The sequence below is a fragment of the Asterias rubens genome, chromosome 14, assembly GCF_902459465.1.
Source record: "Asterias rubens chromosome 14, eAstRub1.3, whole genome shotgun sequence".
Classification (NCBI taxonomy): Eukaryota; Metazoa; Echinodermata; class Asteroidea; order Forcipulatida; family Asteriidae; genus Asterias; species Asterias rubens.
In genome coordinates, this window is record NC_047075.1 from 4,172,103 (window position 1) to 4,193,989 (window position 21,887).

General features: G+C 39.9%; 2 protein-coding genes across 2 annotated transcripts; one reads left to right on the plus strand and one right to left on the minus strand.

Moving 5' to 3' along the window:
* Nucleotides 1–4,204: 4,204 nt before the first annotated feature.
* LOC117299496 (tubulin beta chain-like) lies at nucleotides 4,205–8,797 on the minus strand. Its single transcript, XM_033783040.1, has 3 exons — nucleotides 8,635–8,797; nucleotides 6,624–6,959; nucleotides 4,205–5,979 (listed from the first exon to the last, which is right to left on the minus strand). Exons 1-3 carry the CDS (start codon nucleotides 8,689–8,691, stop codon nucleotides 5,032–5,034), a joined length of 1,341 nt encoding a protein of 446 aa, XP_033638931.1. The 5' UTR covers nucleotides 8,692–8,797; the 3' UTR covers nucleotides 4,205–5,031.
* A 4,185-nt stretch (nucleotides 8,798–12,982) lies between these two features.
* LOC117299495 (tubulin beta-4B chain-like) lies at nucleotides 12,983–21,798 on the plus strand. The gene is made up of 3 exons (XM_033783039.1): nucleotides 12,983–13,160; nucleotides 18,276–18,611; nucleotides 19,149–21,798. The coding sequence occupies exons 1-3, from the start codon at nucleotides 13,104–13,106 to the stop codon at nucleotides 20,094–20,096; spliced, it is 1,341 nt and encodes a 446-aa protein (XP_033638930.1). The 5' UTR covers nucleotides 12,983–13,103; the 3' UTR covers nucleotides 20,097–21,798.
* Nucleotides 21,799–21,887: the final 89 nt, after the last annotated feature.

Below are 21,887 nucleotides of genomic sequence, written 5' to 3' on the forward strand. Positions count from 1 at the left end.
GGGGAAAGGTTGATGGTATAAAACATTGTGAAGTAGCGTAGTTTTCGAGAAAGAAGTAATTTTCCACCTCAGAGATTTTGATGTCTCGAAATCAAGCATCTGAAAGCACACAACTTCGTTTGACAAGGTTTTTTTTTCCTTCGTTATTATCTCTCAACTTCGACGGCCAATTGAGCTAAAACTTTCACAGGTTTGTTATTTTGTGCATAATATATCTTAAGACACACCAAGTGAGAAGACTGATCTTTGACAATTACCAATAGTGTTCAGTGTCTTAAAGTTTAACTGTCTCACCACCCCAATGTTTGAAGTGTGGTAAAACTCGAATCAAACCACACAAAACAACATGCTGCATTACTCAAAATGGTAAAGGCATTTTTCCAACCACTATACATTTATAGCGAAAAATGTACTATGTATTTGTTGTCGTATACGTTTGGTAATAGGAACCCACTGTTTGTATAAACCCATCAGTTGTATGATATCCCAAAACTAATCTGTGATAAATTCATTGTAAAGGTGGTAGCAGGTTTTTTTTAGATTGTGCCAAATTTCTGCAATAGGTTATGTCCAAGAAGTAAGACAATTTGCTACTGGAACACACACTTTGAGAAACGTTACTGTCAGTAACGCTTCTCAGATTCAAATAAAGGTACAAAAAGGTGATATTTTTAGCTGCTGTACTTCTTACCAGTATTTCGTTGTTGGCTTTAATTTCAGAGTCATATTACTAAAGGTTATATACAGACCCTTTTAGGGGTCAATTAGAATGATGTGTGGATTTTGTTTTATTTTTTTACCCACCTTCACTCCCAACATGTTCAGTTTGAAAAGTGTACAAACTGTAGACAACAAACGTACCCATCACGACGAGAACAAACTAATGCCACGAAATGAAGAAGATATTTATAAATCAATGCTCTTTAACACAGTACATGTATAGGACTTGCAAATAGCTTGTGCTGGCTTTTTTTTTTGCGAATCAACCATTTCCCAACTATCCCACGAGAGGGCTGCTCAGCGCGAGACTACAACTGCTCACAATGACTTGTTCGCAAGTCTAAGTTCCTGGATGCAACCTTGGTATGTTGAAACGGAAGAGGAAATTGCCAGGCATTAAAAAACAAAGTTCTCAGTTTGTTTATGGTATAAAAAAAGGAAAAACATCTCAAAATAACAGCAACACAAAATAGCTTTGTTGATATGTATCCTTTTTTGGATAAGACTTTGACAAAATGTGTACAAAGGTGCTCTGTTCTTTGTATAGCGCTATAATGCTCGCGTATTATCACTGTTTAGAAGGCACTCGACACTCTTGGTAATTGTTCTCATAAAAACTTACTTGGTACGTAGCACTAGAGAGCCGATGACAGTATAACACATTGTGGGAAACGACTCCCTCTGGAGTAAGCTATTTTTTGAGAAAGAAGTATAAATTTCTCACTAAAATAATTATTTGAATTGAATTTGAGACCTCAGCAGCAGCTGAGGTCTCGAATTCAAGCGCAGCTGAAAGCATACGACTTGTGCGACAAGGGTGTTTTTTCTTCCATTATTCTCTCGCAACTTTGACAACCAGTCGAGTTTAGATTTTCACAGGTTTGTTGAATTATGCAAATGTTGAGATGCACCTAGTGAGTAAACTGGTCTTTGACAATTACCAAATGTGTTCAGTGCTTTGAGATTATGTTTTGTGCTTTTTAGTTGTTAGGTTTTAAACCACGAGCTACACTTATAGCCTGTATAATTTTTTTTTTTAGATTCGTGATCATTGGTGGTTTATGAACCATGACACGATAAACAAGAACAGTCTTTATTTGAAAACAATGGTTATGACGTCGTGTGTATGCTTTAATCTTCCATGAAAATGCACTAATTATTCCCAAATCATAGCTTATGAACCATGACATTTAACGCGTCGTAAATCATGTTATAAAGATAATGCTTAATGAACCATGAACAAACGTGAAGTTTACATTTGCATTTGTGTCCACTTTTAGAAGTAGGACAAATTAGTGCACCGCTAAACGGTCTAGTGAATCCACATGAGGGCGCTGTTGCATCGGTCGGCACCCCGACCCTACACTCCTTGGATTCGCCCTGTTTAAATTCAACTTATTTTTTTGTATGAGCTTTCAACCGACAACAGCTAGGTCTGCCTTATTTGTACCATGCGCAAGCGTCATCTTAAGAAAAAAGGAAAGGAAAAAAATCAATAATTGAGGGTTCCCCTTGACGGAAAGATTACATTTACAATTAAATAAACAGATAAACAAACAAACAAACAAACAAAAATACCTTTGGGCATATCTATCAAGGGCTGATTGGAATGTTATTCCCTGAACATTATTTTTGTTTAAATAATAAAGACAGGACACTGAACTACAAAAAAAAAAACGATGTTTTCATAATTTTGTGAATACTTTTAAGTTTTTTTAATTACTTTACCAAACTTAGATATGCCATATAAAAAGCCACCGAAAGAAGGAATAGGAAAAAGTATTTTTAAATTGTTGACTTTTAAATTGTTAACACATAATCATATTGATAAAAATAAAATCACTGTTACGTTAATAAAGCACCACCATAAATTGTAAAAGCAAAAGTCTGAAGATCTTCATTGTGTACCAGTTCCATTATAACTGGTAAGATGTAAGAACTATCGCTGGTGACAATAGTTGTTAACATTATTTTAAGCATTATTTACCTATCTGATCTCTGTTATACTGATGCTGTTTGTGTGGTTGTTTGGGTGTTTCAAAATGGCGTCCGTGATGACTTTAATGAACCCACTGAACCCACTGAGGTCAGTACATAAAATATATAAGAACTAGAGGGCGCACGAGTGATGCTTCGTGCACAAACGCCACGGGACCGCAAGATGACAAGCGCGTCATTCTGCACGCGCGTTGAATATGAAATACACGTTTGAGATTTTTTTAATTGAACGCTCACGCGATGCTGTTTGTTCAACTTACAAAATGGCCGCACAAACACACGCTGTGAGATGCCAGTTTTGTCAACTTAGAAAATGGCCGCTTGGGCGCATGCCGGGGCGCGTATATAGACCTTTCTTTTGTTGATAAACAAACCGCCTTGGTTGGCATGGTCGGCCGAATGTTAGTAAATCATTAAATCGTAAAAACAGATGTTTTAACAAATTAAACATTTTCTTCAAACTTTCAATTAAATAAAATACCTCTCATAATTAGTTGTTTTGTTTTAAACAAAATGAACAAATTTGGTTTATTGTTACAACAAAATATCGATCTTTTCTTGATTTGCACATATGGCTTTCCATAGTTTTCCAATCTGGGTTGGCAAAAACTCGGGCTGTGACGTTGCAAAAGAAAGGTCTTCTCTCTAGTTCTTATATATAACTCTATGAGTCAGTATAACTGAAATCAGTTTGTTTACCTGATGGGAACCAGTTACAAGCATTTGGTTTTAATTGGTAACCCAACACTGCTATGGAAGCCGGTTTTAATGGAAGTGCACATTCATAACGTTTATCATGTTAAAAATCCACAGTGAAAATATGTACGCCTTTGTCATTCTTTCTTAATGAAAGGGGAATATTATCTGAAAGTGTTAAATTAATGGAGTGTTTCTTGGTGGTTTGCGAATGTTCAGAATTATGTGAACATGAGAATGTCTGCTGACCAAATCTCGCATAACACTTTACATTGACAGATTAAAATATTTCAACTAGAGCAATAGTTTGAATTGTTCCTTATCGTGTTCGCTTTACTTGATGGTCGATTTTCTTTCATAGCCTAAAGCGCCCGATCCAAAGGCAACAGGCCCGCCCCTTTTAAGTTATTTAGTTCATAAAAAAAAGGGACGTTCAGACCCCGTAACAAAGTGTAGGCGAGGGATCAGGCCAAGCAAGTTTTGGCTGGGATGGTCACACACAAAGAAAGTCAATAACCAGGGGCCCAATTTCATAGAGCTGCTCAAGCAGAACAAAATTGTTTGCTAGGCAGAAATGAACAGGATACCAATCACAAATTTTACATGTGACATGGTAGTTTTGGCTGGTAACCTTATTTTGGCAAGCGTTATTAGATTGTGCTTAGCTACTTTCCGTGCATGCTTAAGCAACTCTATTAAATTAGGTCCCTGGTTATCCACTAAACGTAGGCAGCAGTAGCCTCGAGAATTTGTTTGGCAATACCATGGACATACACAGATTTAATGGTTCTGTACTTTGACAGACAAACGTTCACTTTAATTGGAATGTAGTCAGTGTCTGATTTGTGTCAAAAAAAAAAGTTTATACACAACATTTACTTAATATTGATAATTAATTTGTGGCCACTGCATTTGCCGCTTTCGCAATTGCTGAATATAATAGTTACCAATAGGTTAAACCAATGTTACGTACATTACAGAGCACAGAAAACACATAAGTTGACTATAGTTAAGGCAAACCCGAACGCTAAGCAAAACTTGGCGTCACGAAATGTTGTTAATGTGTGGTTTTAGACTAGGGGGATCCCAGTGGGGATCCCAGGGAGATCACATGGAGATCCCCATGGGATCCCAGGATCCCCTGGGGATCTCAGGGGGATCCCAGGGGAACTCAGTGGGGATTCCCAGGGGGTCACAGTGAGATCAGTCCCAAGAAAATGACCCGGAAAGTGGTTTCAAAAAAAGGGGAGAATTAAGAGTTATTTTCATAAGACTCCTTTTGTTGGCTAAGGCCACCATCACTAAGGCCAAACAATGGAAATGCGAATCTGTGTGCCGTGCCGGGCACATTATTTTGCTAGTGATGGGTCTTCCCTTGACCTTAGTGAGGGCGCTGTTTGGGCTCGGACGTCATGTAAGGAATCTGTAGCCTAAGGCCTTTTTCGAATTCACGGCTTTGGCTTTTGGATTCGGCTTCAGGCTCCGTTCTATCGTCTGAAACCGGCTTTGAGCTTGTACGAAAAGCACGGGCCTATGGGGCCAACTTAGCCTGGGCCGAATCTGTAGCCGAAGCCGTGGTTTCGAAAAGAGCCTTAGTATTAAATTGACGCTGTTGTATTAAGCCTCGGCATCACCTTCCTCCTCCTCGTCGAACTCTGCCTCTTCTTCGGCCACGGCGTCTTGGTACTGCTGGTACTCGGACACCAAGTCGTTCATGTTGCTCTCAGCCTCGGTGAACTCCATCTCATCCATACCCTCACCAGTGTACCAATGCAAGAAAGCCTTACGCCTGAACATAGCAGTGAACTGCTCTGAGATGCGCTTGAACAGCTCCTGGATGGCGGTGCTGTTGCCGATGAAGGTAGCGGCCATCTTGAGTCCACGTGGTGGGATGTCGCAGACGGCAGTCTTGACGTTGTTTGGAATCCATTCGACGAAGTAGCTGCTGTTCTTGTTCTGGACGTTCAGCATCTGCTCGTCAACCTCCTTCATGGACATGCGTCCACGGAAGATAGCAGCCACGGTCAGGTAGCGGCCATGACGCGGGTCACAGGCAGCCATCATGTTCTTGGCGTCGAACATCTGCTGGGTCAGCTCTGGAACAGTCAGGGCACGGTACTGCTGGCTGCCTCTGCTGGTCAGGGGAGCAAAGCCGGGGATGAAGAAGTGAAGACGGGGGAAGGGGACCATGTTGACAGCCAGCTTGCGCAGATCAGCATTGAGTTGGCCGGGGAACCTTAGGCAGGTGGTAATACCACTCATGGTGGCTGATACCAAGTGATTGAGATCCCCGTATGTTGGAGTGGTCAGCTTGAGAGTGCGGAAGCAGATGTCGTAGAGTGCCTCGTTGTCGATGCAGAATGTCTCATCTGTGTTCTCGACGAGCTGGTGGACAGAGAGGGTGGCGTTGTAGGGTTCCACGACGGTGTCTGATACTTTGGGTGATGGTACAACACTGAATGTGTTCATGATGCGGTCTGGGTACTCTTCACGGATCTTACTGATGAGTAGTGTTCCCATGCCTGATCCAGTACCACCTCCAAGAGAGTGAGTCAGTTGGAACCCCTGCATGGAAAAGATAAAAACAAACACACATCTCCCATAAGCAAAGAGCCATGTTTAAACTTGAGAATACTACCTTCTGAAATGACAACCCTAAGGCCGGTGTGGAAAGAGATTCTGTCACACCACGCGTCGAACTGTATGCACTACTACTCTGGTAGCGCCCTCTTCTGGTTCTGGCTCTGGTGATGTACTGCACAATCTCCACATATCGGGTTAACACGTGCAGGTGACTAGGCAGCAATGATTTTCAAGAAGTGACCCCCCCCCCACCTGATGATGTTACCCATATATCCATAGCTTGAGTCAACCTCATCCAGCCCAAGTTAATTTACCATTATGAGGGACATCATCTCCGTGGCCAGATTTCCCTAGGACACCGATAATTCAGAATTGAATCCAGGGGCTGACTCATCAATGGGTCAGTTTGGGTCATTTCCGGGTCAGGCTAGTCAAAACAACGAGATTTCGACTAGGCTTCTGAGTCAGTTTGACGCCCGCTGTGTGTGTTTTTGTTTACACAGATCTGGGTTTAAGAAGAATTGTAAAGTTCGAGAGGTGTTTTCGGGTAATATACACTGCAAGACGATGACAAGAAATATCGACAGATTGGCTGCATAATGTGGCAACGTATGGTCTGAACTTACCTGAAGGCAATCGCATCCTTCTGCTTCCTTGCGTACAACATCAAGAACAGAATCTACAAGCTCAGCTCCTTCTGTGTAGTGACCCTTGGCCCAGTTGTTGCCAGCTCCGCTCTGTCCGAAGACGAAGTTGTCCGGCCTGAAGATCTGACCGAATGGTCCGGAGCGGACCGAGTCCATAGTGCCTGGCTCCAAGTCCACCAGCACGGCACGGGGTACGTACTTGCCTCCGGTGGCTTCATTGTAATACACGTTGATTCTCTCCAATTGCAGGTCTGAATCGCCGTGGTACGAGCCAGTTGGGTCGATGCCATGCTCATCTGATATTACTTCCCAAAACTGTGTTAAGGAGAAAAAAATCCAGAAGTGTTAATTTTTTCCAGAAAATTGTGCGGTTGTGGTGTAGGCAAGTAGGCAGGTAGGCCTACATGTATACATTGATAGTTGTTATTATTGTTGTTGTTGTTGTTGTTGTTGTTGTTGTTGTTATTGTTGTTGTTGTTGTTGTTGTTGTTGTTGTTGTTGTTGTTGTTGTTGTTGTTGTTGTTGTTGTTGTTGTTGTTGTTGTTGTTTGTGTTGTTGTTGTTGTTGTTGTTGTTGTTGTTTGTGTGCAATGTCTTACGATTTAAAGCAAACAAATATGTGTGTTGTTGCATAGTGTTGCTATTATTCGAAAAGAAACTATTTGGGGGACTGCATGCTGTTGTGATGATCGTGGTGCTTATTGTTTAAACAACAATGTTCCCCTTTCAAGTAGTATTTAATTAGTAAACCCGGAAAATGTCCATTGATGTCACATAATTTGTCATATGTCGATTACATGAACAGTGTTTTACTACACCATGATAAAAACAGTCAAATTATTGTGCAATGCAATACTATAAATCGCAGTCGAGAACAAACTATGATAAATAACCAGCATCATCAAAATGAAAGCAATGAGACATGCTGGTCAATAATAGTTCCACTAATAGTTGAAATGATTGTATAAAGGGGGATAATCCAACAAAATCGATGCACTCTGAAAGCAGTTATTGTCGACAAGTTAAAAAAAAACTGTTTATTATCCTTTTTATGAATATCGACAGCTGAAAAATGTATACACGTCAGCAGCCACAAGCTTGTGACCAAAAAGGAAGATTAAAGGATGATCCCATCTAATGTTTTTTTTAACGTTTTCCATGTTAACATAATCTATAAAAAGTAAGCTTTGCGAGGAATTACAATCCCCACAGCAACCCCCGAATAAAACAAAACAAAAAACAAATACAAACAAGCAAACAACAAAAAAGCGACAACAACAACAACAAGAGCAGCAGTATCTGTCAACAAATGTACAGACAATCCAAACACATAGCAGTATCATTAGGGCATATGATGATGATGATGATGATGTCTTGTATAACCCCATAACAAAAACAAACAAACAAACAAACAAACAAACAAACAAACAAACAAACAAACAGACAAAAAAACAAACAAACAAACAAACAAACAAATATACAAACATACAAACATACAAACAAACAAACAAACAAACAAACAAACAAACAAACAAACAAATATACAAACATACAAACATACAAACAAACAAACAAACAAACAAACAAACAAACAAACAAACAAATAAACAAACAAAAACAACAGCAGCGACGACAACATAGTGATAAATGTCTGCTAATTTTTGCCCCACGGTTTACCTTTAAACAAATTCATTATAGTAATAATTATATAATGTCTAAATATTTAGCAAAGAATATGCTTATCCTGCCAATATTACCATTTGAATTTTTCTAACACATATTTTGGGGCCAAATTCCCCCCCCCCCCCAAAAAGGGCACTTTTTCCAAATGATTTACAAGCAAGCCACACTTTATATCACTCGGCACACTACGCCCTTACTATTTATCATAATGAAATTCACCACAAATCGGGGCTATTTCACAATAGCTGTATTCGGAACCATAAAATCCTCTTTAAAAAAAATCTTCCTCAGAAAAAAAAAATGCCTACCTTGGCTCCGATCTGGTTGCCGCATTGGCCAGCTTGGAGATGGACAATTTCACGCATTTTTTTAGTGGTATAAAATATTATCTGTTGTAGGTTTTCTAACGCAGTGGTTTTTAATCGAAGCTACTCTACTGATGCCGCCAGACAGTGTGAAAGATGCATGCACGACTCACAATGAGAGATGCCGCGTCTCATTGGTACAGAGAACTATGATTCATTCAGAAACATAGTGCGAAACATAATTAAACATCCCCATTGAAGCTTCAGTAAAACCCAATTTTGTGTTTTTAAATGGGGTCTGGAAATCGTAATTTGTATATTTCGTTTATGTGTGTAAAATCAGCTGAAGAGTGTTTAAAATTGGGATGAAAATTATGGCTTTGGGGATGTTATATCCATCCGCCGTGAGATGATGTTGGATGCCCTCTCATGCCGTACATAAGCGACGCAAGACGGCACAGTTGCCTCGCGTCTACCACGCCCTTAAGATGGGCCGAATGAATTATTATAATGCGGCATCATCTGTCATGTGTCGCGCGTGACTCACCGGCGAGAAATTCACCCGGCACGCGTTTGGAGCAAGACTCGTGTGGCCTGATCTAATAATGCATCCGTGCATGCATGGATTTATTAAAAAGACAGCTCCATGCTGTATATGTAGCTGTAATTATAATACTTCCTGGTTAAATTTTGTGATAGGCTTTCAGAAATAGTATTGTGAATACATATATATAATACACTATTCGGTTCTGCCTTATTTGTCTGCATTCGAAAATTTGACTTATAGTATTTTGCATCATTTTATACACACCCATTTTTATCTTCGATACACACATAAAAAAAAACTGCTTAAATCAACAGGGCCCGATTTCATAGAGCTGCTTAATGTTTTATTGTTATTTGTTTGTCATGTCTCCTTGTTTGTAGTCTGCCTGTCTAAGCTGTGTTATACAAGGCTTGGCTTAATGTGTCAGCCTCAGACTCTTTATTTTGGCTAACATAGATTAACTATTTTCCATCCATCCTCTGTGCTTATTATTTTGCTTATCTATATAATTGTGTATATCTGTTATATCTTTAGAAGAGTTGTATGAAGTGGATGTTGATTTGACATAATTATAAATAATACACACATAATATACACATCGGGGCAAGAGTAAAAACACATTACATTCTTTATCCCCGATACAGACATAACATCAGAAAATAATTATTGCTAAAACATGTTCGTCAAGCAAAATTTAGCATGATACCAGTCACAGATTGTTTGATGTGAAATTGTATTTTGGCTGCCTGATAACCTCATTCTGGTCGCGCCACCTCGTCCCTAAAACACCCTGTATTTTTCAGCGACCCAGCTGAAAGAAAAGCCAAACACGAAAAAACAAGAAACAAACTGTTAATTCGAGTTTCACAATCAGTGCGTATGGGTTGGAATGAAAATAAAATAACTCGAACCTCCATCGATTCAACCAAGATGGGCCAGAATTATATTAATGGACGGTTCAACAACGGATACATCGGCCCTTTTCGAAACCACGGCTTCGGCTTTGGCTCAGGCTAGCCAGGCCCCGCGGTTGTTTTGACAACTGCGCGTACTTCGCATACGCGCTTATGGCTTCAGACGAAGGGACGGAGCCTGAAGCCGAATCCAAAGCCGAAGCCGTGGTTTCGAAAAGGGCCATAATACACGCAAAAGAGTATTCAATACGACGTGGAGTGTGTCATGCATGAATATACGCGGTTTGTCTAAATAGTCTTCATGCTTTTTTGCATAAACAAAAAAATGGCTGACTCATAGAGCATGTTAAAGGCACTGGACACTATTGGTAATTACTCAAAATAAGTGTTAGCATAAAAACTTACTTGGTAACAAATAATGGATAGCTGTTGATAGTATACAACATTGTGAGAAACGTCTCCTTCTGAAGTAACATAGTTTTTGAGAAAGAGGTAATTTCTCACATTTCAGCTGAAGCATTTAATTATGCATCAGAAAGCACACAAAGTAATGCAACATTTTTTTTTCAATATTCTCTTGTAAACTCGATGACCAATAATTGAGCCAAAATTTTCACAAGTTTGTTATTTTATACATGTTGTAATACACCAAGTGAGGATACTTGTCTTCTTCAACAATAATTACCAAAGGTGTCCGCTGTCTGGTGCCTTTACGTGCAACGAACGGACAAGAATAATGGAATGGTACCCAAAGACAGGGAAAGGAAAATATAGGTAGACAAAGAAGAAGATAGAGAGATACATCATCAGGGTCACATGCAAAAAACAATGTTGACCGGAACTGCACGGAATATAAATGAATTGGCATTTATGTGAGGAAGGCTATACACTGGATCTTACATCACTGGATGAACACAGCCTAATATTATGGTGATGATAACAATGTACACATGTCTGGATGGTTTTTGAACCTTTCTAAGCTCAATAATCCATGTTAAATAACCAAAATCTTTTATAGCCACGTATCCACCATGAATGTACTCAAGGCCTTTGAACAAAGAGAAATTTTAAGACAGTTCTTGAGGTTTTTATATGAATTATGAGACAAATTTTTGAAGCACCTTATAAGGGTTACTCGAGGTTGATCTAAACGTGTTGCTATGATACTAGAGCACAATGAGTCAGTGTCATCCTTATTAACAGACATGGCGCACAAGAAATGTAAAAATAATCTTCTTATTAATACAATTTGGTTGGGGTAAAGTGCCTGAAGGCACCCAAACCAAACACCCATAGCGTCCACCGTCAAAAGGGCAATAGTGGCTAAACGGATTATTAAAAGGGACGGTCTCTCTCTCCAAACCGTGTTTTCCTTCACAGTAGGCAAAGAGGGAATATTATTTAGTAGTATTAATTCGGCCATTAATTTTACAAAGTAAAATAACAATTGCAAAAAAAATCTTAGTTTTAGGATTAGTATTATTATTTTATATTATATACATGTTTGAGAGAACTACGTAGGCATACGGGCTAAAAGAAAATATATATATATATATAATGCACTGGTCTTGATTGGAGATGAATGGCAGATGAGAGTAGATGAGGGTAGATTTGGAACGGAAATGAAATGGGGTGGGAGATGGAACAGCGGGGAAGTAGGAACAGTAGACTGTTCAGTTATTACATAAAGCAAACCCAAGCTTGCTCTATTTTTGGTTTTGGGTAAATTTGTCTGCAGACGCCCAAACCAAACAGTGGCACTCCCCACGTTCACATCAATGATTAATTAATGGCAGATGGTTCATCTGCTGAGTGGTCTTTCTGACTTTCTGTCTTTCTGACGTCACAACAGTCTTTACTTTCTATGTTAATAAGTGCCCAGAGGGAATGTTCAATTATTCCACTATAAAAGAAAGACCTTGCTCTATGGTTATTTTTTTCCATGGACAGACATGGACACTTTAGAAATGTGCAATAATTATTAGGTTACAATACAATCATTATAAATTTGGTTTGTGTCAATTTGTCGTAGACCATGGTGGTGGTCAAATTTGTCTGTTGTTAGACCATAGATGTGGTTAGACGCCCAAACCAAACAGTGGCACTCCAGCGTTCACAATCAAAGGGCTAATGGTTCATGTGACCATGGAGGTATTTCTACCTTCATGATGTGACGGTCTTATCGTGGAGCTAGACAAAAAAAACCTCAGGGCTCTGCCACAAAGCAAAGACCTTGCTTTAAGGTGTATATCTATGGAGGAAAGAAACATACAGTGGCTCAGTGAAAAAAAATCCTACACACTCTTTGTAGCCCCTGATCATTATGCTAATCCGTAGTAACAATATTTATGCTAATTGGTAAAATATTGATGTAACCTTGAACTTGTACCAGACTTGTATTTATTGAAATTCTCTGAAACCGCTGGTGGCAGCATTGTACCATGACAATTTATCCTTTGTCAAGAAACAACGCCAGTAGAATCCAGAATCCAATTATCCGTGTGTTATTATAATCAGGGCTCTGGCAGCTGGTTCTTTATAGAGCCAACACTATGTATTGCAATGCATTTTCACTGGTTCGCGACCGGACGTTATACAGCTCTATCTTGACGAGGAAACACCCGTGTAGGTTTTACCATAGCGGAGCAATACCACATAATAATTACTTTTTCCTAAATCCCACTCAAAACATTCCTTAACTACCACACCATGCACACAAGGTGTTAAATTATGCTTACAATAAATATATTTCACTAAACTGTATTTCTATGTTGGTGGTTCAACAACAAAATCAAAGCAGGGTTGTAAACTGAAGACCTACTTTAATCCAACGGAAGCGCAAAGGGGAAAATCGTTCGCTGAGATCTGCAGACAGCCGCATACGCAGCAGGCTGGGTATTCCATTCACATCAGTGGCATCAGGAACACTATTCACGAGTAATTATCTGAGGCTGCTCGCTCGTGTAAGAGATCATTTTAAACAAACAAGAATTCTTCTCACATAAAACAGAATGAGGGAAATTGTACATCTTCAGGTGGGGCAGTGCGGTAACCAAATCGGAGCCAAGGTAAGTTAATTTTCTTAATTATTTTTTAAATTCTTTTGTGACCATCATCAGTAGACAGATGTTTTTTATTGTCTTCTTTTTAATATGTAAATAAATTATGATAAGCAAAGAGAAAACCAGACAATATTTTAACTGTCAATGGCTGAGCGACCTTGGAGTACGTTCATGGTTTTATTACTGTTTCCATAGAGCATACAGACAACCTGCCTGATAAAGTGCATGTTATTTTATAGGCCTTACACATTTTTCTCAAATGGAACCTATTTGACTAGATACGTACGATTGGTTGACGTCTCTACTGGAGTGTTATATATTTCTCACAACAAATATCAGTCATTTTATTTTGAGCTATTTCCTGGTCATTGATCACTCTATAGTTTCATATTTACTTCAAATTATTTACTCAAACGAACAAGTGAGGATGTGCCTATTGTTTCACATTACGGCCGGCTAGTAGGCCGCCTACTTTCAATAGAGAACCACGTGGACAGACAGGTATTAGTATTATCATGGTATTATATACTTGTACCCTTCACCAGAGGGTGTCCACGAAAGGTATCATTGTGCATTCCTTGGCACGCAGGCAAGGAACTACACAATCTCCCGATAAAATTCCCCTTTTATTAGCAACTTCAGCACAAAACAAGGATATCATGCAAATCTTGTGGTGAGAATCCCTTTAAAATCGTCCCTCGATCTGTCCTTGCTATGTCATATGCTCTGTTGTCTGTGTGTGTGCAAGATGTACTTGGAAAGTCCTGTCTTATCTGCCTGTGGCGCTGCTATTCTAAGCTTGTGACGTCATTATGACTGCTGCACAGCATGTATCTATCCATTGTTCGTTCACTTATACGTCGAGACTAGTTTAAACATGATCATGTGCATTTACATGTGCACAGTACACGAATGTACACACGTGTATGCCTTTTACATGTGCGTGGATCATTATAAATTCCATTTCAGTTGGCCTGTCATCATCAGTATAGGCTACACGTACACCCCTGCGGCCTTCTCGTTTGTAGTACGCTCGTGGAAGCTTGCTATAATGTATGCCAGACTCTTGGGAATTTCATTCACACATTCATTTTAAAGGAGCGCATAATTATAGCATCTAAAGCTCTCAAATGTCCATGTTTTAAATCGGTTTTTTTTTGTTTTTTTTTGAGATGTTCTTGCATTTAATAAAAACACTGCCCTTTTGTGGAGTTTTACATTATTTGTGTTCACAAAAAAAAAATATTAATAATGAAATTAGTTCAGATTACACACAAAACATGTGAATATATTAGGCATTTTCGTAGCTCATTAATTTGTTTATTGTGCATTAATTGTTCAGCGCATTGACAGGCCTAGTGTCTAGGATAGGTGCGCAACTCTGTAGTATTATTATTACTACTACATGCAATTAAACATAGCTTGCTCTAACAATAGGCCTATTTAAAAGACAGCTCTACAATGACAAGGCCCCAAAACACCTAATCTGAAAGCAATGATGCCCCTTTAAAGTGTTTGTATGTAGGCCTACTGTGTTCTTTTGAGGCTCAAGGTTGCCATTGAATACGAGTACTATTGCATAGTGATGTGAACTGTCCCCTCAGGCTTGTACTTTCACACACAAAGCAAACCAGAAAAAAAACCTCAAGCATAAAAACATGTTGTGGTTTTTGGATAGTGAATTGTCCACTGCTTTGTGCAAAAGATATGAGGCTTTGCAAACGCAGAGGAAATATAAAATTACAATATAACGGTACGAGTCGTGTTAACAGGTGTTGATTTTGCTTTTTGGTAAAAGAAGCTTATTGTGAAAGAGTTACCAGTATTTCAAACAGCTTCATTTACATCTACAATGTTTTCTTTTTCACTTGATTTTAATTTTTTTTTATTTATTTAATTTTTTTCGCTGAGAATTTGTGGGCGTAAATGTTAATAGTCGTTGAAATTAATTCCGTATAGTTTTAAAACAAACCACAATTATAAATAGTAACATAAAATCAGTTATAAATAACTGTTAAAATAATTCGCTCTTTCTAAAAACCGTTTTCGTCCAAAATATAATTCTAAAAAAAATGCAATTTTAACTCTTCCCCACAATCTTCGGTGTTTACTGTTTTATTTATCAATGAGAATTTCTGGAGTCTAATTAGGGCCGATATGGAGAAGACTTGTAGAAATAAATGTTGGCTTGAATTAAAAGGCCAGGCAGGGTGAGTGTCCACATGTTTTAAAAAGTGGGTGTGAATTTTCGGATCGGTCAGTAAAATTCACAGAAAAAGAAACTACCATGGTGATGCTAATGAACGTCAACGGAGTGCATGATTGTACTAAGTGTTATGCAGAGTAGCGATATTTCCATAGTGACTCATCCAGTAATACAATCGTGCAACTCATCATGCAGCCGATTCCAACGCAGCAACCACATAATGAAGAAAAAAAAATCATTGATCTTCAAGGCTGAGTGGTTTCAAAATAACAATTTTTCGTCTTAATGGCGCTGGACACGTTTGGTAATTATTGTCAAAGACCAGTATTCGCACTTGGAGTACACCAACATAATGTATAAAATAACTAACCTGTGGAAATTTGAGCGCAATTGGCCTTGGCAGTTGCAATGCAAGATAATAATGAAAGAAAACACACTACTTTGTGAAGGCTTCATCAAGCCTTTTATTATTTGAGTGAGCAAACCTGTCTCTTTCTCGAAGACTACGTTACTTCAGACGGAGCAGTTTCTCACAATAATTTATACTATCAACAACTCTCCATTACTCGTCACCAAGTCAGTTGTTATGCCAAAAATTATTTTGAGTAATTACCAATAGTGTAAGTGCCTTTAAACGGATTCTACTAATTGCTCCTTTAGTGTGTTGGTTCCACGTTCCACCAGCTTTTACTGATGTACTTGTTGATTTGTTGATTGTGTGACGTCATAATGGAGCTTGACGCACCTGCCCCGTTATAAGTTGTTTTGTAATAATGGTCAATACAGTCATTATGTTTATGTCACACTCAAATTCAATGACCATTACAAATCACTTGGTAAGATTGAATTGAAGCACATGCAGCTGTTGGTAGAAACTATTTCGACTGCATGTATTTCCAGTTAATTATGATTTAAAGGCACTATGGACACTATTGGTAATTACTCAAAAATAATTTTTAGCATAGAAACTTATTTCGTAAAGAGCAATTGTTGATGGTTTTGAGAAACGGCTCCCTCTGAAGTACCGTAGATTTTGAGAAAGAGGTTATTTCTCAGTCAAATAAATAAAACACTTCAGGCCTGGAACCCCAAGTTGTAGACATTGAAAGCAACAAGGGTGTTTTTCTTGAATTGTTCCCGCTGGCAACTTCGATGAAGTTGAATCAAAATTATCACAGATTGTTATTTTATGTATTTAGTATGCACCAAGTGATAATTCTGGTCTTGGACATATACCAAATAGAAAAGTTATTGTGCCTTTTTGTTATCATAATTATCACTTTTACCATGTTGGGGCCGTTGGGTCTCTATGCCCACCACCGCCGCCAGTACCCGAATGGTAACACCCGCGCCTATACTTCACACGTTTTCCGTGGTCCTTTTTCAATATTATGGTATAATTTGACACCCGAAATGGCAGACCGTAGGGCATGCAGTTTGAGCCCCGTTGATTGTGGTTTGGCACTCCCCTCTATGAGCAATTGAATAGCCACACTTTACTCGATCGAACCATGGAGCTAAGGAACTATGTACTCCAGTCGATCTCGTGTGAAATTAACTGTGGTAGTTCGTTGATGCATCATGCATCAATACATAGACCATACACAATCCAAGTTGAAACCCTTGGGGGGAAATCCGGTACAAACAAGTTTTGTTGGGTCCCTAACTCCCTAAGGGGATCACTAGTAAGCAAATCCAAATCGCAAAACATTATGAGAGATTTGAAGGCACCGTGCCCCTTCAAACTGCCACACACAGTGGGACTGGCGGCCGAGAGCTAAATGACCATGGTCATACCGTATAATTATAGTAGTACCACTGCGAATACGAACGGCCTGGGCCCAATTTCATAATAAAGCTGTTGTTCAGCAGAAAATACTGCTTGACAAACTTCTTTGCTAAACAAAAAATTAGTGGGTCACCAGCTGCTGCATGCAATGCAAATCAGAGTAATTTTGGCTGGTAACCTGTTTTTGCTAAGCGATTACTCTGTGCTTATAGCAAACTTATGTGCTTACAGGCTTTATGAAATCGGGCCCTGTGCGAACCATTTCGGGAAGTTCACATCCGCCCTAGAGAAGGAAGTTTACTCTTTTAAAGATCCTGAGGATCTAACCTCTTGATAACATTTTGACCTATAGACCTACTTTGAAAGTTTTGAATGTCCTATTATGATAATGCGTTTCCAGAGTTAACGGGATTCCAAGCTATAGACCTTTATCATACTGCCAACACCTTGGTCATGTTCCTCGTATTGAATAACAATAAGGAATGCTTATAATTATTTGAAAATAGGAACCAGACTATTTTGTTCTTCCAGCCTCGGATTGGTAACAGTGATATTAATGGGAGAAATTAAAGATGGCTGCACCGTGATGAAGGTCTATAGCGACGGTCGTTCAGTTTGGTATACAGGGTTATGAGCAAAAGTAATGAACCACCGAATGCGCAAAATTGGCGAACTAGAGCTTTATCTCCTAAGTGTTGGAACGAAAAAAATATACTCATGATGTGTGCCATTTCAGCAAGCAATTTTTTGTTGCTTCCTGAAATGGCGTCCAGTGAATATTCCACCTTTTAGCCAGTTGTACTTGCGCGTTCGGCGCTCTAAATATCTTTAGAAACTCTTGGGTCATCATTGACCCGGATGATGGGTCCCTTTGACTTTGAGCCTGATCCACTTATGAGTGCGTATGACACGTAATCTGTGTCAAAATGACCCAGAAAATTATTCAAACTTAGGCAGGATCCGAAGCATAATTCCATTTCAATGTTGACAAATTAATGAACTAATTTGGCTTGTAGACCAGTGCCTGTAAAGATATGTGACCGGGGAACAACACCCCACCCAACCACGACGCGGTAACTAATTGACTTATACTGACATTTTGTTTTCTCCTAATGTTGCATTGCAGTTCTGGGAGGTAATTTCTGACGAGCATGGCATTGACCCTACCGGCACATACCACGGCGATTCAGACCTGCAGCTAGAGAGAATCAACGTGTATTACAATGAAGCCACCGGAGGCAAGTACGTACCCCGTGCCGTGCTGGTGGACCTGGAGCCAGGCACTATGGACTCGGTCCGCTCCGGACCATTCGGTCAGATCTTCAGGCCGGACAACTTCGTCTTCGGACAGAGCGGAGCTGGCAACAACTGGGCCAAGGGTCACTACACAGAAGGAGCTGAGCTTGTAGATTCTGTTCTTGATGTTGTACGCAAGGAAGCAGAAGGATGCGATTGCCTTCAGGTAAGTTCAGACCACACGTTGCCACATTCTTCGGTCAAGCTGTCAATATTCTATTAGCCGCTGCTTATATTACTCCAAAGTTTAAGCAAAAAGTTCTTAAAACTGAAATCCGTGTCAAAAGAGACCCATAATTCTACCCCGATTAGCTTGACTCGGAAATGACCCAGCCTGACCCAGAAATTGGTCAGGCCCACTGGATAGGACCCCAAATCAGGGTCAGTTCTGACCCGGGATTAAAAAGTGTAACAAAAGTAGTGAAGGAATTATCGGTGGTCTAGGAAAATCTGTCCCGGTGATGCTGTCCTCCTTCATGGAAAATTAACGATTACTGAAGGAGGTATATTTTCAAAAGAGGTCGCTACTATACCAGAAACAGTTATTTTACACAGTTTATCATGTCTTGTGAGACAGACACTCCTGCCACAGCAGTCTTTATATGTCATTTCGAGAGGTAGTGGGCATACGCTAAAGTTCAAACAGAACACTTCACTTTTTTAATATGGACATTAATTTTGTGTTTGTATTTTTTCCATGCAGGGGTTCCAACTGACTCACTCTCTTGGAGGTGGCACTGGATCAGGCATGGGAACACTACTCATCAGTAAGATCCGTGAAGAGTACCCAGACCGCATCATGAACACATTCAGTGTTGTACCATCACCCAAAGTATCAGACACCGTCGTGGAACCCTACAACGCCACCCTCTCTGTCCACCAGCTCGTCGAGAACACAGATGAGACATTCTGCATCGACAACGAGGCACTCTACGACATCTGCTTCCGCACCCTCAAGCTGACCACTCCAACATACGGTGATCTCAATCACTTGGTATCAGCCACCATGAGTGGTATTACCACCTGCCTAAGGTTCCCCGGCCAACTCAATGCTGATCTGCGCAAGCTGGCTGTCAACATGGTCCCCTTCCCCCGTCTTCACTTCTTCATCCCCGGCTTTGCTCCCCTTACCAGCAGAGGCAGCCAGCAGTACCGTGCCCTTAGTGTACCAGAGCTGACCCAGCAGATGTTCGACTCTAAGAACATGATGGCTGCCTGTGACCCGCGTCACGGCCGCTACCTGACCGTGGCTGCTATCTTCCGTGGACGCATGTCCATGAAAGAGGTCGACGAGCAGATGCTGAACGTCCAGAACAAGAACAGCAGCTACTTCGTGGAATGGATCCCAAACAACGTCAAGACTGCCGTCTGCGACATCCCACCACGTGGACTCAAGATGGCCGCTACCTTCATCGGCAACAGCACCGCCATCCAGGAGCTGTTCAAGCGCATCTCAGAGCAGTTCACCGCTATGTTCAGGCGTAAGGCTTTCTTGCATTGGTACACTGGCGAGGGTATGGATGAGATGGAGTTCACTGAGGCTGAGAGCAACATGAACGACTTGGTGTCCGAGTACCAGCAGTACCAAGACGCTACCGCTGAGGAAGAGGAGTTTGACGAAGAGCAAGAGGAGGAAGAAGATGTTGAGTAGGCTCCCAACCAGTGCCTGAATAACAGAAGAGTCTGCAACAAATCCTACCCTCACAAAATCCAAAGACAAGATTATTAAACGCCAAAAATAATACCAATCGCTAAAATCAAGAATACCGACCCCTTTAAGAATGTGGGACTCATGAGACGCTAGGTGGCAGCAGACTTATACCAAGTAAATCCATTGTTATCTGTAATGTGCGCATGCTCAGAACTACTTAACACTGGAGGTTTACCTAGTTATAGTCTGCTGCCACCTAGCGTTCAAAAGTCTCACATTGAAATCTAGTTGGGTCGATTGTAATCAAAGCAGTGACAGTATCCTCGTTTACAATAATGTTAAAATCACAATAAAGCTGTAAGTTTATCTTGTCCTTTCCTGTATGTGTGTTTATTAATTTTCACAATGACTTAATGTTTTGAAAGTATTTGTTTTCTTCTTCAAGATACTTTTTATTTTTTTCTCGCTGGTGAAGCAATATTTCTCAACCAGCTCTAAGACGATTGGGATAAAGAATGTTGGCATACCACAAACTCTGTCATTTACCAATCAGGGTTTCAGCTATGAAGCCCTGTACTGTATTGCAGGATATTTATTAGTACTATCTTTTTTAGTTTATAAACACGTTTTCCGTTTTGCTTATTGAAATCAAGTGCAACGCAGTCTATTATTTATCAATTAATTATTATTTTATAAGGTACATGTCACACAACTAAATGTCTTTCAAGTGAGACTTGAGGGGGGTTGGAAGGGTACACTTTTGGACCATGTGCTTAAAACGTTGCAGTGAGGTTCGCTGTCGATACATGCTGACACGTCCATCCGAACCACATCGGACACATCAGTAAGCTCACACGCCATGATATCCTAAATTGGACCATGCCACACATCCATACATATCAACGTGGAATTTGGATAGGAGGGGGCAAGACAGTTGCCAGATTCCTTTTTATACCAAAACGAAATAATGGGCTATCGGATCCATCTCGCTGGAGGGTTTTGAGTGAGTGGTAGTGGAAACAAGTAGACCCGAATGTATAGGACTTTAATGAATTAATAACAAACATGAACAGTTTAGGCTCAACCGGGTATAAACATCACCACAAGCAGATAGTAAGACCAAAAAACAAACAAACAATAATATTTGCAATGTTTTAGAACAATCAAGTCTTGGTTATACGAGACCCTGTTTTTACCTCATTCACAGAGGTAGTCAGGGAATTAGTTCAAGAGAAGTTTTTTATCGTGACAATCTTTACACCATTTTAAATTACATGTATGTGCAAAATCCGTAAACAGTAAATTAGTATTTTTTAAATCTTACCAATGTTGTGCCCATCACCCTTTTAATTTCATTAAAGCATTCATTAAACAACTACATGTGTATTATTTTATTGCCTTAACATTGTCGACACAAGCAACAGCAAAACGACGGCACGAAAACAACTCATGAATCTTGCCTATGTTTATGCTTCGTGCCAATTTTGTGAAGTGTACTAATAAATAATGGCAACATACCATGTTCGGAAATCCCTATGTTCCGAAACGTAGTATAATCCTAACCAATCCGGGCGTGTAGCACGATTGGTTTACGGAACATAGTGGTGTCGGAACGTAGAGCAATCACCATTGTTTATTAAAGACTTGTATCCTTTGTAGCTATGCAATGTAGAACAATAAAGCAGCCAAGGGAATCACGCTATTGTTTTGAAATCATGTTTTTGTTGTTCTTGGTTCCGGGATGGCCGGGCAGGGGCTAGCTTTACCTTTAACACATCCTTTTCCCTCAGG

What these genes read in the sequence shown, in the direction of transcription:
- LOC117299496 (XM_033783040.1), bottom strand. Translation starts at nt 8,691, where the DNA reads ATGCGTGAAATTGTCCATCTCCAAGCTGGCCAATGCGGCAACCAGATC. An exon ending in GCAACCAGATCGGAGCCAAG is followed by an intron (nt 6,960 to 8,634) that starts GTAGGCATTTTT and finishes TCCTTAACACAG; the next exon opens with TTTTGGGAAGTAATATCAGA. An exon ending in AAGGATGCGATTGCCTTCAG is followed by an intron (nt 5,980 to 6,623) that starts GTAAGTTCAGAC and finishes TTTTCCATGCAG; the next exon opens with GGGTTCCAACTGACTCACTC.
- LOC117299495 (XM_033783039.1), top strand. Translation starts at nt 13,104, where the DNA reads ATGAGGGAAATTGTACATCTTCAGGTGGGGCAGTGCGGTAACCAAATC. An exon ending in GTAACCAAATCGGAGCCAAG is followed by an intron (nt 13,161 to 18,275) that starts GTAAGTTAATTT and finishes GTTGCATTGCAG; the next exon opens with TTCTGGGAGGTAATTTCTGA. An exon ending in AAGGATGCGATTGCCTTCAG is followed by an intron (nt 18,612 to 19,148) that starts GTAAGTTCAGAC and finishes TTTTCCATGCAG; the next exon opens with GGGTTCCAACTGACTCACTC.